Below are 16,613 nucleotides of genomic sequence, written 5' to 3' on the forward strand. Positions count from 1 at the left end.
CAAAGCCACAGCATTTTTTCCTACTGAAGATGAACTTTCAGGCAGAACTAAAGCATGGAATGTAAAATGTGCAAAAGACATCCTGTTTCTTGTCTGTTAATAACACTTGTGTGATAGGCATGCTGGACAGCCACCTTTTTTCTTCTCTTTCTTGCAGGTGGTTTGCTATCATGGAAATCCAGTTGTTTATTGTGCTGTTCCTATACAAATATGAATTTGTTCTTTTGGATTCAGTACCAAAGGAGGTAAAGGATCTGTACATACATTTAACATTCCACATCTTTAAATCCTTCATTCATCATGCTCAGCTGAACAACCATGCTCAACTGTGGTTATGTATAATGAAGCAAAATGCTGCGAGGAGTGTTATAAAACATAATGAAAATTCTGCCATCATTTTTACTTGGAAAATCCAGAGTAACTCCAGCGATGTTAACTGGGCTGCTCTATCTATACAAAAAAGTGCAAAAGAGATATTTTGTCTCATCATTGCCTAAATATTATGAGGCTTTTAGTTACTTTCTGCCACTCACAAAAGCAATGGATATGGAATTGGATTAATTTAAGCTGACATTTAATCGGAGGCAGTGATCTCAAAACATTGCTACCCTTAAACTGCATGTTCAGTGGTGGAAGAGAAGCTGATTAGGATAAGACTGAAGAAGCAACTGTGACACAGAGAGGTTTTACACATAAGAGACAGTGGCATGGTCTCCAGTGTACTTCCTCTGTTTGCAGTAATTTCTGTGCACTGTGTCTTTTCTGCATTCCAGAAAGTATTGCTCCTCACAAACATAAGCACTGCAAAATGAACACATCTGCCTGTCACAACCTGAACATGCCATATATGCTCTATAGCTAAACCACCAAAAAGAGGGAGATGTTTAGAGTCACATGGGCTTTATAGAGTTGTTCTTTAGATGGGAAGTTGCAATTTGGGAAAACGCAATTTCTTTGCCTTCCTGAAAGAACATGAGATGTTTATCTCACATAGTGGTAGAAAGTCCACCCAGAATAAGGATGAAGGTTACCTCTTCCTGACTGGTGATATGCTGCCATGCCTGCTTTCACTGGAGTTGATCGTAACGTGGGTCTGCATCCACAGGAAACTGTGTGAGTGAAGACTACTCAAAACCATTAGAGTTTCTTAAGATCTCATACACCATCCTCTGTCAGAGCAAATGAAATAAAAAGCAAATACAAAAGCTCTGTTCATTGGCTTAAGTGGAACTAAGAAATATTCTCAGTATTGGGTCTTGAGTTGCTTAGATCAAAGCTCTGAGAAACTGTATTTATAATCTTAAGAGTAAAGCAAGATGATAATTCCATTAACTAACTAACATTAAATGTTGCTACTGGTCTTCTGCTTTTTGCAGAGCCCTTTACATTTGGTGGGGACACAGCAACCCATGGCACCGTTCCGGGTCCAGTATAAGTACCGGGAATGAAAACTGACCAGCACTGACTTGCCTTCCTTTACCGGCCACCATCAGACGAACGGGCCACTGAGCTGCTTCCCTTTGGAATATCCTACATGTTCAAATATATTATCATAGTTAAGAGTTAAGAACTGTTACATAGTTAAGAAAGGTCTTAACTTCAAGTGCCGTACATACTCTGTGTTGTGGTTGCTACGCCGGAGTAGTGGTATCTCTGCTTCTCATCCTGATTGCCTACCTCCTAGTATTTAAAAGTCAAACTGTCTTGCTGCGTTTGTAATTTGTGGGCCAAATTATTTGCAGCCTTTGCAAGTCTAACTGGTATACTAAACTCACCAACCAGATACTCAGGACAAAAGTCTTCTCTGCATGGAAATCCTTTGTGGAAGTTGGGCTAGAACCCTTGGAAAAACAGGTCCCTTGGGCCAAGCCTCTGCTTCCTGCAAGTCCCTTTGTACAAAGGCCAAAGTCCTGCCTTTTGGTAGGAGACAGGAATGGTAACACCGTCTGGCTTCCTAGGGCCAGTGTGCACAAAATATAGGACAATGCTGAGTCGAGACCTCTGGATCTCAGTCACATGAACTAGCATCATTTATATATCATGGTATAGCTAGGGACGGATCTGGCCTGCTCTGCCTAAAATGGGAGCCAACTGATCACAAATAAAATGCAATTGTAGGTGAAGACTTGCCAGCATGGGAAACAGGTGGGTTCTTGTCCTACTGGAGCACCTGAAATTTCCATCGCACTTCGGTCCTTGCATGAATAAGCAATGAAAGGTTGATCCCAGTGTTTGGCTTCTAATGAATACTGACTGCAAGAAAAGCCATTGTTATTTGTTGAATTATTTGTGGAAGTTCTAGAACATTTTTGCTTTTCTTCTAACATGACTTATAGAACAACTTGCACAAATCTAAAAATATTTAATCTTATAAAGAGTGTCTAGTAAAAGTTGTTCAAGGAAGCTGTCAAATAAGTTCAGATACCAACACTTTAACTGCTGTCAGATTTCATATACTATAATAGCTGGCATATATTTTTAGTCTTTTAAGTAAAGATTACTCATCATTTTAGAAGTATTTTAAAAAATAGCACATATGGACTTTTAACAACAGTAAAAACTATGGGAATAACATCCATAGGAAAATAACAAATTGTTTAATGCATAAATTGTTTGACTTACATCAGTCATGTATATGACAATTTTACAAACTTTAAAGGATTTGTCCAACTTCTAATTTAGGTCATAATGGTTAACTTGGCAGGAGTTCCAAGCTTAACTGCTATTTCAGAATCTTTTCAGAAACTGAAAACTAGTCCCTTTTTTTCCACGTGTGATCATTACTCAAAAGCATATTTTTTATTTTTAAAAAAATTTGGAAATGTCCACAATATCTAGTCAGATATCTTGTAAATCTGTAAAAATAAAAAAAATATGTTCCGGTAGGCATTTCTTTTTAATCCTGTGTTTTTTTTTCCCCCCTCCAAGAGAGATACCTAAGTCGAGCAAAATTCTGAAACGGCAAGCTTGACCTTAAAGTACAAGATGCCTAAAGGGCAGCATCATTGCATTTTATTCAATTTTTATTGCAGCATTTTATTCATGCATTGGTTAGAATGAATAAAAAAGCATTTGAAACCAGCTAAACCTGTGAATATTTTGCTAGTGCATATAAGTTCTGATCTGTCTTAAAAACAGGCACAGTTTTGGTGTAACTTCTGCATATTACTTTGAAAACCAAGGCTTTCTATAGCCAGAAAAGCACCGACAAGCAGCTGAAGAAAAGTGCTTTTGACTCTGTGTCTGTGTGTGTCTCACATCACTATGTGAGTGGCTTGTAACAGATGTCAGCTCCATGCTTTTCCCATACTTTCCTAGGTGGAAAAAAAAACATAAGTGAGGTGAATTAGTAAAGTAATGTGGTAGTCAAGTGATGAAGCTAAATGAGCTCTGCTACCTGGAAGTAATTCAAAAGCTTCTGGGCAGGGAAGGAAAGCACTTTATCACTGAGATAAGGTTAAAGGGATATTAAAGGGTCATCACAATACCCTACTCAGGATTAGATTAATGGTATCTAAATCACACTTCTTCAAATGTTTGCCCCATCTGTTTTTAAAACAGCACTGCAGTGCTGATGTTTCGTGGGTGATTTGCTGTTTTATCCGACTCTCCCTTCAATTAGAAAGCTCTTTATGCCGACAATAAAATTCCCTTACTACTGCATGTGTTTGTTCCTCCTTGTCCTCTCCCAAAAGGACATAGGAAGAAGCTTATCTTTTTTCTTCCCGGCAGCCTTTTCCGTGTAGGAACCTGGTTGCTAATTGAGTGAGGAAATGTGCTTTGCACATTTTGCGCAGCCCCACAAAGGCAGGTTGTGAACTCCAGTAAACGCAGCAAAGAATTTCTTCTTTGGGGTGAGCAGAGCCGGCACGTGTTAGCTGAGCCCCAGAAAGGAAACATCAGTCCCATCACATCTGTGAATTTTATTATTTCTTCTTCTATGTAAAAATGCTTTGTTAGGGCCCTTTTTTTGATGGTATCAAGCACTTTCACTGGCTTCCTTAAGAGCTCTTGGGATCAGGGCATTGCAGACTTGCACAAAGCCTGTCACAGTCACGGGGAAGACTGTGCTGACTTCAGTGAACTTTAGACCTGGAGCTTATTCTGTGGGAGAAATCTTACGTGACAAATTCTTCTCCTGGTAACAGCACACAAATTCATCTGACTCTGGAAAATCTGCACCTCTGTAATTGAAGACAGATGTTCAGCATTTTATTCATCCTAATACCACGAGGGCATATAAAGCATAAGATTTTTAAATCCAGAGTTTATATAATTAATATATATATATGTGTATATATATATATATATATACACACACACACACATTTATCTTTTTACTTCCACCTTCTGTACAAAATATGGATATTAAAGAGAATGCCATGGAGCAGCCCTCAAAACTGTCTTAGAAAATGCAGATATTCCCCCTCCAAACAGGCCACAGGCCAGAACTACCTGAGCAAAGCCCATAGTCTGGGCTAGCCAGGACTATCTGTTGGTATTCATTTATGTTAGAGTAAGTTGCTTCTTTTTTGAACCAGTGAAACAAATGGTCAGAGGCTCTTAAACACAGAAGGGAAATCTAGAGTTATGAAAAGTGTGCTGTAAAATTTCTTTTTTTTAAAAAAATAGTTTCCTTCAATAATTATTGGACTTCGTTGTTTAACAGATCAAAGTTTCACAAAAAAAAAATCATGTTGCGGCACAATATTTTTGATGTTTTTGAGGAAGGTACAAATATTTTCGTTGAAATCATGTATTTCCTGGGAAAACACAACATCTGACAGAAAACTCATCAAAACATACTTTGAATTAAAATTGTTGACCTACTGCAAGTGAATCTTCTCCAGCCAGTGGAGCAAGAAGATAACCCTCCATATCAGCCGCCACCTCCCAGAATAATCTCAACTTCTTTTATGTCTTCCCTCTAACGACCCTCCCTGAAGGTCCCTCTCATCTGTGCTTAGCAGTCAAGTATTTCAAGTAGTCGCTTTCCTTACACTAGTGATGGTATTCAGTATCTTTTCTGTGCAGCTGATATTGTCACAGAAACCAGAAGTTTAGGCTTAGCACATATATCTCTCGAAAATAGATGTCTGAGGACTAAAAGATATGGCTGTAGCCATTGAGAGCTAAGCTAAAAATAATGACTTCCTTTAGACAACAAACCAGTGAAGTCGAAGGCCCTAGTCCTGTGCTGTGCTTAAGTGCTGTGCCAAGCAAAACTTGACTTAAGTATGTGTTCTGCTTTAAGCAAACACTTCATTGATTTGCACGGTAAGAATGGATTTCAATTTAAGCACAGCTTAAGTGCCTTGCTGAATCAGGGTCCAAATGCCTTTCCTGCTAACCAGTTGTTTGCAGATAGTTTTGGCATCTGCGTGGCAATGTTACAGGCACACAAGGTTACTGGAAATACTGAGGTAGTTTTGTTCATTTTAGGTGAAACTGGCAAACGTTAAGCGCTTTTAGGAAGAACATTTTTTAAACAGTTACATTTATAGCATAAAACAGCATGCTTTATTGGCAGCAAGCATCTTTCCCAGTTATTTGGTGCATTCTAAATGTGTGGCTCATCACATGGCAAAAAATATTTCCTCTCCACTGGTATGCAGTGGAAGGGGAATTAGACACAAGAAAGGCATTCAAAAGATAGCAAGCTTTTAACTGAAACAACCAAGGAGAAGCTTTCATCGTGTAGCCATTCTGAATGACATTGGACATGCAACTGATTGGCACAGCCTTATTTATTTTTTTTTCACTTTGATCATAAAATTACTAGGAAAGGCTTAATAGAGTTATAAATATCTTGTTTCCATGAGAGTCCTGGGAAGATAATTATAGCACTGGAGTCTTTACAAAGATAGAGCATTTATAAAATGATATTATCTGAGGAGTCCAATGGATAAGGCAGGGAATTCTGTGTTCTATTCCCAGCTCTGCTATTGACTCACTGTGCACTTTGGGCAAATCACTTCATCTCTTAGTGACTCAGTTTCCTCATCTATAAATTGGGATAATAACGATAATCACCCACTGCTGCAAAGTCTACGAATTAAAAGTTCCAAGTACTACTTATATTCATCGAAACATTGAAAACTCTACAAATGTCTGTAAGATTTGGGGTGAGCTATACACTTTCCTGAATTGGAAATGGCATATTTGTGTTACTGATAAATTAGATTACCTGCAGACATACAGTCAAAATATTAAAGAGAAACAAAAAGTGGAAACTAAGAGGCTCAAAGACACTAATGAAATAGCTGTATTCTAAAATCCGCAAAAATATTTTTTATTAAATTCAGAGGCTGGGTTAAGAAGAGCACGGACAAGTTTCTTGTTGAGTAAAAATGCAATACAGTTTCATAAAATCAAACTCCACATAACAGCATTATCTAGAAGTTGTCTAACAGCTACCTGGGAGATATCAACAACACCTACACTCAAACTTTCCAAACTAAGCAGTATCAGGCTATTTTACTTGTGTACTACTTTTATTGCATTAGAAATTTGGTGCATCATTTTTCCCAAGTATCAAACAGAGAATTCAAGTAACAAACATCAAAAGAGTTTAATGTGGAAGTATAGTGCAAATATTACTATTAAATCTTTTTGGCTTTGAGAAATACAAGCCAGGAAGGAGAGGTCACGGCAAATGAGCAAACAGCTGAGCTCCAGTGGGATACTAGGTCCGAAAGGGCTAACGTGGTTTTCGGATACGTTAATGAGAAATTCGGTGATACTTCGTCTCCCACTGATCATACTGAAACAGCAGTGGCTGCAATTCCAGCAGCTGTTGATAAATTGGAGCGGGATCAGAGCTGAATCAGAAGATTGATAAAAGTGCTGCTAAAGTATGTAAACAAAATAGTAAAAGCCCTTGAGGCAATCTGTTTAGCTTAAGAAAGGGAGCACTAAGAAGTGGCTTGAGCACAGGCTGTAACTTTCTGCGCAGGAAACAGAAGTTGAATAATGGATGGTTCTTGCAGCCTTCAGTTTACTGCATTTTTCTCCAATAGACTGAAGTGAAAGCTAACAAATTCCCTTCTGAAATGAGGTAAAAATGCAGATCATAAAAGGAAATTCTTTTACCAGTGACTGCACTGAAGTTTTAATATTGGTAGTTCTGAAAACCACATTGCATATTTTTCTGAAACATCCTGAACCCTGATCAAGGCTTTTGATCTGGGGTCTGTGCACTGCTGGGAGAGGGAGAGGAGGAGCAGGCAATCACTGATTACTTTTGAGGAGTCTGCAAAAGCCGAATCAGAAAAGTAACCTTATAGTCTGAAGACCTGAATTCCCTATACAGGGAATTTTGATTCCTATAAAGCAACTTTTAGGGAGGCTGCAAAGGCTGAAAACATCTTTTTTGAGGGCGTGATACATGTCCAACAAAGCAGGGTTTACAGGAGATCTTAGGTAATCACAGCTGGCCAAAGAAGCCTAAGGCTGAGAAAGATCTTCGTTCTTTACAGTTAGGAAGTGGCATGATTTGGCATTCCCTTCCTCTTGGGTCCTTGCTCAGGGATTTCCATGAGCATGTGATGCCCGTGTGCCGGTGAGGCTCTGGCCATGTAGTCCCTCCCCACAGGCACCCCCAGCCTCCTCTAGCTACGGGGCCTTGCACTGGTACAGTGTGCTCCAAGCTGAAGACAGCGCCTTGTCACTCTTTCTCACGTCAAAGTTCCAGCTGCAACTGGACTCAACTCTTCTCAGTTAAACACAGAAGTTTCAATGGGTTCATAGTGTCGGTCTTTGCTACTGCGGACACAGATCCACAAGCAATTTCAAGGTGTTTTATCTTGTTCTGAAAACCATCATTGTTCTGCAAAGCCTTAAGTACATCCTTGCATTTAGATGACATCAAAAGCAAATCAAGTGCTTTCCAGAACTGTGGCATGGATATGCAGACCCCTGCCCAACGGTCATTGCCAGGTTTAAATGAATAGCTGGGCAGTACAGAACAAAAGGTAAAATTCTGCTCAGTTCTACTTAGTTTATTGCAGCTCAAGATACTGCCTTTGACCTTCTTCATCTGTCCAAATCTTGGTATTATCATTTACTATTTTAAGCTTTTTTACACAACTGGAATAATACACAGACATGAAAGGATGATTACAGGGATGCTATGAGGCATTATAACTGAGATTTGAAGTTCTCTTTTCTGCAAAAACAGCTCAAAGGATGCTTTAATATCTGAAAGCCTGACAACTGGTTTGTGCTTGCCATGAGCTTAAATCAAGAATCATTTTGTTAAAACTCGGTCTCATGAAAATGTTGTTCCTTAAAATAGTAAGAACCCAGTCAGCAGGAGATGGTCATATTCAGTCCTTCAGGTACTGACATAATTAGTCCTGCACTTTGGTCTAAATTTTTCTTACAGACTGGCCTTCCAATCGGATTCAGAGATTTTGTAGATGTGCACAGCTTTGCACATTTAGGCATGTGGGTCTGTAGGACAAATCGTACCCATATGCCAGTACAAATCCAAGTGACAGAACATAGTAAAAGCTGCAATCACAAAAGCATCTGCTCTGAGCCACCACACCTGCCAGCACTGATCTGCACATGACAAAACGTATTTATCCCGCCACACGGAGACATGCCAGCACTGGCATCTGTGTAGTTGGGATGAAGGTGGAAGCTGGGCAAAGGGGGACGGCTGGGGATGTCTCACCTGCTGGATTCTGGGCATCTTATAACCTGGGACCATGCTGTACCCACTGGATGTCTTGAGGAGCTCGTTGTCCAAATAGGATGCATCTAGCACAGACTCCAGGGAACAGATTTATGTGATGAAGACACAGCACAACTGGCTTCTTTCCAGAAGTGGCGCTGGAGCAGCCCCAGGACAGGATCCAGTCCTAGGCTCTGTTTCTTCTCTCCCTTTCTTTTTAAATCCCCTTCACTGTTCCCATTTTCCCTGGGAATTTTACTAGTGCTCTTATCCTCCCTTTTCTAGATCAATTGTAAACCCATCTTACTGTTTCCTTCAGGATTTTCAGATACCCAGGCTGCCAAAGACCTTAAAGTGGGAGTGCAGCACTGAAAGAGATAAGTAAGACTGGCATGTCTTTGCCTCTGTAGGACACAATGCCTGGGTGGACTGGCAACCTCCTCCAGAGCTCTCTCACATCTGGGAAAGCAGGAAAGATTGGGAGAGACTTCCTTTGGGGTGGTGTGGAGGGAAGACACTCTCTTCCAACCACCTGCTCTGCCATGCTGACTCAGCCTCACGGAAGCTCTGCCTCATCAGTCACCTACTGCCCAAGAACGTGTGTGTCACGGAGACCTGTTCATTTTGCCATCTCCAGTGCTCACCTTTCACAGGGGCTGACAGTACATAGGAACTGGCACCATCTAGGGGCCAACTGTCAGTCACTGATGTGTTTCTAGAAAGATCGGTGTCTTGTAAAAATAATAACACACACGAGCATACAGTGACATAATGTGTCTGAACAACACCTGTCTTACGAAACATGTTGAAAAGACCAGTGTGTGCAGGTCTTCTACACTCAATTCAGGCACAGGTATCTAATCTCAGTTGCTACTTATTTCCTTGGATCACTTATTTTCTACTAACTGAATTTATATGTGGTGTCATGTACTGACTAATAACTCATCATTCACACTCCACTGTTTCTGATGATATAATTTTGCTTTCAACTGTCTCCTGAAAGTGTCAGAATAATAGATGAATATTTCTGAGAGGGAAAACACAAAAAAAGCTAAGGCTATGGATCACCTTCTTAGAGAATGAAACAGGTAAAGATTTTTATGATCTCTCTTTGTCTTTGACAATTACAAAATGATAATTAGCACAATCTTTGCTTTACAGGAGCAAACTCTGTCTTGTAGTTCATTATTCTGTGTGGTTTTCTAATCAGCATATGTAAAAATAGCATTCGTAGTGCTTTTCTTTTCTTGTTTATGTTCCGAAGCAGCTTAAATAAAATATTCAAAATCTCAATCCGTATTTAGGTACCTAAATAAGCATCTTGATTTTTCAGAGCACCTACAACTTTCTGAATTGCATAGTGCTTCTGGAAATCAGGCCATTTATATAGGTGTCTATATTTAGGTACATGAGTTTGAAATGTTTGGCTTGAGGTCACATAGCTATGGCTCGTTGCATTTTTTTTATTCCCATTTGGGTTGCAATGGGCAAGTCACTTCTAATAATCCTCATCACAAATCTAGGAAATAGCAGGAAAGGTGGTAAAAATTATTATTAACTACCACCGTAATGCTCAGCACTTTATAAAATGTATGAAGTTTCCTTCCAGAGAATTTCAGTCTAAAAAAAAGCCAGAAATCAGTGCATCAGAAAGGTAAAACAGTATGTTTAGAGACTGAGCTTATGCTCTGGTTAAATTGTGTTAATTTCCTGGATTTTATTTATCTGGCATCTTTGTCATTCCTTCTATAAGCTTATGATCATTTTGACAAGCCAGATGTTTTAGCTTCCTTTATTTTGGCTGGGTAAAACCTAGAAATCGAGTACTTCTACTTGTTAACACATGGCAGCAAACTATAGTTTATTCATGGGGAATTTGAGCTGAAACAATCAGTCATGCTGTTGAATTATGACTGCACCTCCAAGAATGCTTTTGAATTTACACAGTAGCTTGCACAGCTCTTGCCCTTAGTCAACCAGGTAGGAAATCTGGTCTTTTTGTAAGGTCTTTTTGCCCAAGATCCTAGAGGGGGATGATTATCACAGAAAGAACATCAAGAGGGAAAGGAGTCTTATAAAGAAACAAGGAAATCAGTTTCCTTATACTCTCCTCATACCTCTGCAGCTTGCCATCCTCCTAATTTACAAGGTGAGATGCTTGTAGCTTTGCTAGCAGGTACATATATATATATATATATACAATCAGCATTCCAGACAGTGCTGCTTTAATTTTACATGGAGAATATTGCCAAGAGGAAACAGGCAGCCCACAGGTTAAAACAATCTTAAACACCTTGAGTACTTCAACAAAATGAAAATTCCCTTTTTAGCATCCCCTTTCAAAATGCAGGAATTTAAACCTGGCCATAAGTTTTCAGCTTAGAGAGATCTGGACGTTAGAGATTGTCTCTGTTACAGAACAAAGGTTTTTTTTTTTTTCTTTTTTCAACCAGAGATTGTTTTAAAAGTCAATGAAACTTACTTTTCCCCTTGATCTATCATGCATCTAGGCTAGAAAAACATTTCTCAGTTAAAAATATTCCTTAACCAGAAATTGGAACATGGCATTTTTGTTGTCTTCCAAACTGAGGGTTAGCTGCAATAAATAATAAAGCTCTATTTTTTTATGTTAGATCAGGAATTTTTGCAATATAAAATCCAAAAAACTTTTTTTTCAGGCAATTCACTCTCAGAAGTGGATGGAAAATGCTAAGACTCCTTGTTCTGCTCTCATTGCTTTAAGATGCAGCAGTCTCCTGTTTGACCTCTGTCTGATCCTGAAGATGTTTGGGATGTGAATATAGCAGAGAGAGGGCTCAAGGGGCAACAGACTCCAGTGCTGGGGCTCTTCCACTGCAAGGCTGGGAGCTCACTGGGATCCCAGAGCAGTGCCACCAGCTCTCCCTGCCTGCCTGACCCTCACATTCCAGATTTGGAAGGAACCTTCATCCCTGGGCACAGCTGAGAGGCACATGTTCCTCTGCATCTACAAAGCTCCAGCGAAGGAAATGGCCCTGTTCCTTGACCAACCTGCTTACGGACACATGCGAGGGCATTTTACAGGCATTGAAATTATACAGCGAGCAAAGGATACTCTCTGCAGCAAGTTTTCATTAGTGCAGTTACTAAAGTCATTCCTCTTGCAGACACAACTGTGCAAAACGCTCTGTAGATAATGAAAGATATGGATGGCCTTTGCCTTACATGTTTTTATTTAGCCATCTGCAATACATTGCATCTAAGCTGCTCTGTAGTTGCTAAATGCATACAGGATGGAGCTGAAGAGGTGTTGAGGCAATGCTGTCTCACTGCACTGAGTGTCTGTGTGATAAAATAGCACATGAAATTCAATGGTGATAAGTGCAAAGTAATGCACATGGAAAAAATAGCCCTAACTATACATACACAGACATGGGTTCTAGCTATCACTTTTGCTGCAGGAGGTCAAAGTGGACCTGAAAATATTAGTATGGGGCTAGGAAGTGGTTAAAAAGGGAAACTGAGCATTAAGAATTGGTAGAAAAGGAACAAATAAGAAAATGACTTTTTTTTTAAGAATATATTTTCGTATCTGTTTGAATGTTCCCTATAGTTCTAGACTTCTCATATAGTGAGCAGAGCTCCAGAGTCAGGACTCTTGCTCACGTAGCTCTGCGTTCTTCTGAATCCTTAGACTGTGCAACTTTTGCCTATTCCAGATCCAGGAAAACTTAATAGTAATTTTAGGTAGAATCAGCATTTTCAAAACCATATTTTTTCAAGTAAAATTAGAAAAAGTAGAGAGAACAACAATAAAATATGGAATGTCTTTCATACAGGAAATAGAAAAAAAACCACACTAGCTTGGAAAAGAGATAGCTGAAGGAAAACACAATTAAAGTTTGCAAAATAATGATGGAGACAAGGTCAACAAAGAAATTTAATTCACTGCCTCTCACAACAAAAGAGTGAAGAGTGTTTAATGAAATGATCAGGAAGCAGATTTAAAATTGTTCTACAGAGTGAAGAATTATCATGGCACAGCACGCTGCAGAAAGCAAAACTACAAACGGGCTCAAGAAGAGTTTAGACAAATTCACGGAGGACAAGACCACTGGGAACAAATCGGCCTAATACCTTGGATACAACCTTGAGTTAGAAATCCCTAACTCACTAGCTGCTAGAAACTTATAAGGTAAATGGGAGAAGAATACCTGGTCTATTTTTACATTGTTTCATTAAGCACCCACTCTTGGCTGCCGCTGGAGATGAGATACAGGGCTAGATGGATCCCACTATGTTTTTGCACTCTAAAAAAGAAATAGAAACAATCATGGGTATACTAATGTGATCTAGGCAACATTAATTTTACTTGCTTTATCCACTCTAATCTCCAGACTTAGCCAAGAAATCATAATCCATATCTGGCCAAAGAATGTGAAATTATTCCAGGAAGCAGAGATGAAAAAAAAAAAAAAAAAAAAAAAAAAAAACAAAGCTCACTTTTCGAGAACATACTGGTTTTGAGATATTACTTATTCATTTCTTCTGAAAAGGGAAAACTGTCATCAAAGCTCCTGCAAAGACAGCAGGAGTGGGTTAGTGTTTATATTCTGCTGGTCAAAAATCAACATACACATGGAGCCAAAGCTTTTTGGGTTTACTGCTTTAGTTGCACTGAAATTCATTGTGGTTGTTTACTATATTTGAGAGGCCACTTTTGCTTACAGATTAAATTCTTAGATGAGCAGGTGCAAAATGATGATAATGAGCAGCTCAGGATTTGGATGAGATGGTTTAATCCTGTGCTCTGAGATATCAGTAACAAAACTCCCACTCAGTTCTGTAGGAGCAGGACTTCAGCACTGCTTGCAGACCTTGCAAGTAGCAGCTGTTTTATCACCTCCTTTGGGATTCTTTCCATAATTTCAGCTCCCCCCAGATTTTGGCACCCTTCAACTACTTGGGTTGTGGAAAGATGTCCACAACATTTAGAAAACATAAGGTGCCTACTCAGCCTGTATGCCCTGCATAGCATTAGGGCTTATGTGGGGAAACAGACTCTAAAAAAGTAGTTATCTCAGTTGCTGTAACTCCCTTATTTTTGCATAACTACTCATCCACATCTGAGCAACATGTTGTTTTCAGAACCTTTCCCTTCTGGAATACTTAAATGCTTAAAACAGGATATCTACAACCTTATAATTATTTCCATTCTAATTATTATGTATTTGAACATTTTTATTGTAAATGGTGGAATTTTGAGCTTTTTCTCCTCATTTACTCCAACAGTATGTCTGGATGCATTTCCGAAGTACATCTCATCCTTAGCTATTCCTGATTTTCTGAACAAGGATTAGCTTGCCTTCATAACTACAGAGAGTCCGGTTTTAATACAAGAAAAACAAATGCTAGGGCAACATCATCAGCTCCCTCCTCCCAATATGAAAATATGAAAAAATGGAAAAAAAAATGAGACTGCATACAGAGGTAACTAAGGAGCAGGAGGATAATAGAAAACAACAAAAGTCTATGATGTAAAGTGTGGGGTACAGAAAGCACAGTCGATGCTCTTCCTAGTTAGATTAAAATAAGATATCCTGCAAAGGAAACACATCTAAATGGAGACAAAGGAAGATACTTTATCAGGTTTAATTCTTTAAAAAGTAACAAGCATCCCATTTGATTTGGGATTAAAAATATTGAAAAAAAAGATATATTTTATATTATAGTATCTTTAGTTCTATATCTTTCTTTTGCTTTTGTATAATGCCTAATACAATAATGTCACGGTCAAGCACAAAAATCCCAGTTACGTCAACAAAACAACAGAACCCAATAATTATTTATCTGTTATATATTAAAAAATAAAAGTAGAACCAGAGAACAGAAGTCTGGAAGGCATCTATCCATTTGTGCATCAAGGTGTAAGTCAGTTCTTAGTTAATAGGATCCGGAAGAAACTCTTCTGTTGCAGGTATAAACACCTGCATCTTATTCTAACACACTGCTTTCAGATTTTTGCAGAGATTATGTGGGAGACTATTGGTCTCATTCAATACAAAGTTTTATTTGCTGTTACTGTAAAGTGCTACATTGAATGGTAATCATTTTGTATATTTTTAACTAATGAAGAATTATTCCTTCCACAGATTCCTGTAGGCTATTTAACAGTTATATGGAAATCCTTTAATTCTTCATTATGTTCTATAGATTTTCAGAGCCATCTTTACAGAAATCTATTTACATTTGTCTCACTCTACTGATTAAATCCATACATTCCAAAGCAAAGTGATCACAGAAAATTAGCATTAGCCCCTGACGCTAACAAGTCTCAGATACGTAGCTGGAAAACAAACCATGACTGAGGGCCATGAGAATGGTTTCTCCCTTCTAAAACGATGACCCCCCTCATGAGTTTTTTTCCATTAAAATACTGATAATCCTTAAGAATCCTATAAATGTGCCTTCGAGCCTCCTCTATAAATGCAGAGATGCATCTTATTCACCTTCTAGTACTAAGAGGAGATTAAGTACAGCTATGTTTCCAGCTTAGGCTTGCTTTAATGGCCAGTTTGCTTGTCTGTGGTCAGAGGTGGGCCTGGAGGAGGTTGGGAACTCTATCTGCTGAAAGCATTTAGGTGCCCCACAGGATCACCAGAGGGGCCATAGGAGCCCCTGTCACAAAAACTGCCATGAGCTGTGGTGGCATCAGCTGGGTGTGCTGAGGGGAGCCCTCAGTTTGGGGCTCTGGGGAGGTTCCCCCTCACAGGTACGAGTTGGGCCAGCCAGACCAGAGAAGAGCAAGACTCATCAGGGCAGCTCTTTCACCTGGCCTCAGTTCACCCACCCCACCTCACTCCCTCTCACCGCATACCCACCTCCTCATCCCACCTCACCACCTCTCACCCCATACCCACTCATCAGGGCAGCTCTTTCACCTGGCCTCAGTTCACCCACCCCACCTCACTCCCTCTCACCGCATACCCACCTCCTCATCCCACCTCACCACCTCTCACCCCATACCCACTCATCAGGGCAGCTCTTTCACCTGGCCTCAGTTCACCCACCCCACCTCACTCCCTCTCACCACATACCCACCTCACTCCCTCTCACCGCATACCCACCTCCTCATCCCACCTCACCCCACCTCACTCCCTCTCACCCCATACCCACCTCCTCATCCCGCCTCACCCCATACTCACCTCAACCCATACTCTCCTCCTCACCCCATACTCACCTCACCTTGTCCCACCTCATTCCATACCCACCTCCTCGTCCCACCTCACTCCATACCCACCTCACCCCATGTTCACCTACTCATCTCACCCCACCTCACCCCATCCCCACACCCCACCTCGCCCCATCTCACCTCATCTCCTCTCACCTCCCCCCCCCCGCCACCTCCTCGCCCCACCGCACCGCACCGCACCGCCGGGGGCACCGCGACCCCGAGGGAGGGAAGCTTTGCCGCACACCGGCGCCGAGGACACGAGCCGCTGCCGGCTCCTACAGCTCCCCGCGCGCCGCGGCGAGCGGAGGCCGCGTCCCACCTGCCGCCGCCGCCGCCCACACCGGTAACGGCCGCGCGGCGCGAGGGGCAGCGGGCAGGCAGCAGCCCCCGGGGGCGGGGGAGGCGGGGCCAGCGCGCTCCTCGGGTTCTCATTGGTGGACACCGCACGCTCGTCTGGGCGGAGCGCCTCGCTGATTGGGTAGCGCCGGCTCCCTCCCCGCCGCCTCCTCCGCCACCTTCGCCTCAGCGGCGCGAGCAGGGCGAGAGGCGCGGGGCCAGCGGCGGCGGCGGCGCTGTCCTCGGGGCTCGGCGGGAGGCGCAGCGGGGCGCCGGGCGCGCGAGCCGCGGGAGCAGGTAAGGCCAAGGCTAACGCTAAGGCTGCGGCCAAGGCTGCCGGCGGGCTCCTTGCCCGGCGGGGCCGCGCGGGTGCAGCCCTGCCCC

The 16,613-nt window shown here is 41.3% G+C and overlaps 2 protein-coding genes and 1 long non-coding RNA gene across 7 annotated transcripts in view; 2 read left to right on the top strand and 1 right to left on the bottom strand.

Annotated features, from left to right (window-relative positions):
• Positions 1-3,081, top strand: part of LOC134138987 (24-hydroxycholesterol 7-alpha-hydroxylase) — a 26,307-nt gene extending 23,226 nt beyond the window's left edge. For 3 of the 5 annotated variants that reach the window (XM_062573239.1, XM_062573234.1, XM_062573242.1), the window contains 2 exons: positions 158-245; positions 1,377-3,081. In XM_062573239.1, the coding sequence (XP_062429223.1) occupies positions 158-214 (57 nt within the window). In that variant the 3' untranslated portion in view covers positions 215-245; positions 1,377-3,081. Of the gene's footprint in view, positions 1-157; positions 246-994; positions 1,224-1,376 lie in introns of those variants that run through there. The other 2 variants (XM_062573240.1, XM_062573238.1) reach the window with 1 other exon arrangement.
• On the bottom strand, positions 2,540-16,225 carry LOC134138988 (uncharacterized). Its single transcript, XR_009958045.1, has 5 exons — positions 16,138-16,225; positions 15,169-15,260; positions 12,874-12,969; positions 4,123-4,184; positions 2,540-3,314 (listed from the first exon to the last, which is right to left on the bottom strand). It is a non-coding gene; the product is annotated as an uncharacterized LOC134138988 (long non-coding RNA).
• A 208-nt stretch (positions 16,226-16,433) lies between these two features.
• Positions 16,434-16,613, top strand: part of RCAN2 (regulator of calcineurin 2) — a 98,186-nt gene continuing 98,006 nt past the window's right edge. Inside the window, exon 1 of the mRNA XM_062573243.1 lies at positions 16,434-16,526. The gene's annotated coding sequence lies outside the window, so the exon portion shown is untranslated. The remainder of the gene's footprint in view (positions 16,527-16,613) is intronic.

Source organism: Rhea pennata, chromosome 3 (genome assembly GCF_028389875.1).
Source record: "Rhea pennata isolate bPtePen1 chromosome 3, bPtePen1.pri, whole genome shotgun sequence".
NCBI classification, from domain to species: domain Eukaryota; kingdom Metazoa; phylum Chordata; class Aves; order Rheiformes; family Rheidae; genus Rhea; species Rhea pennata.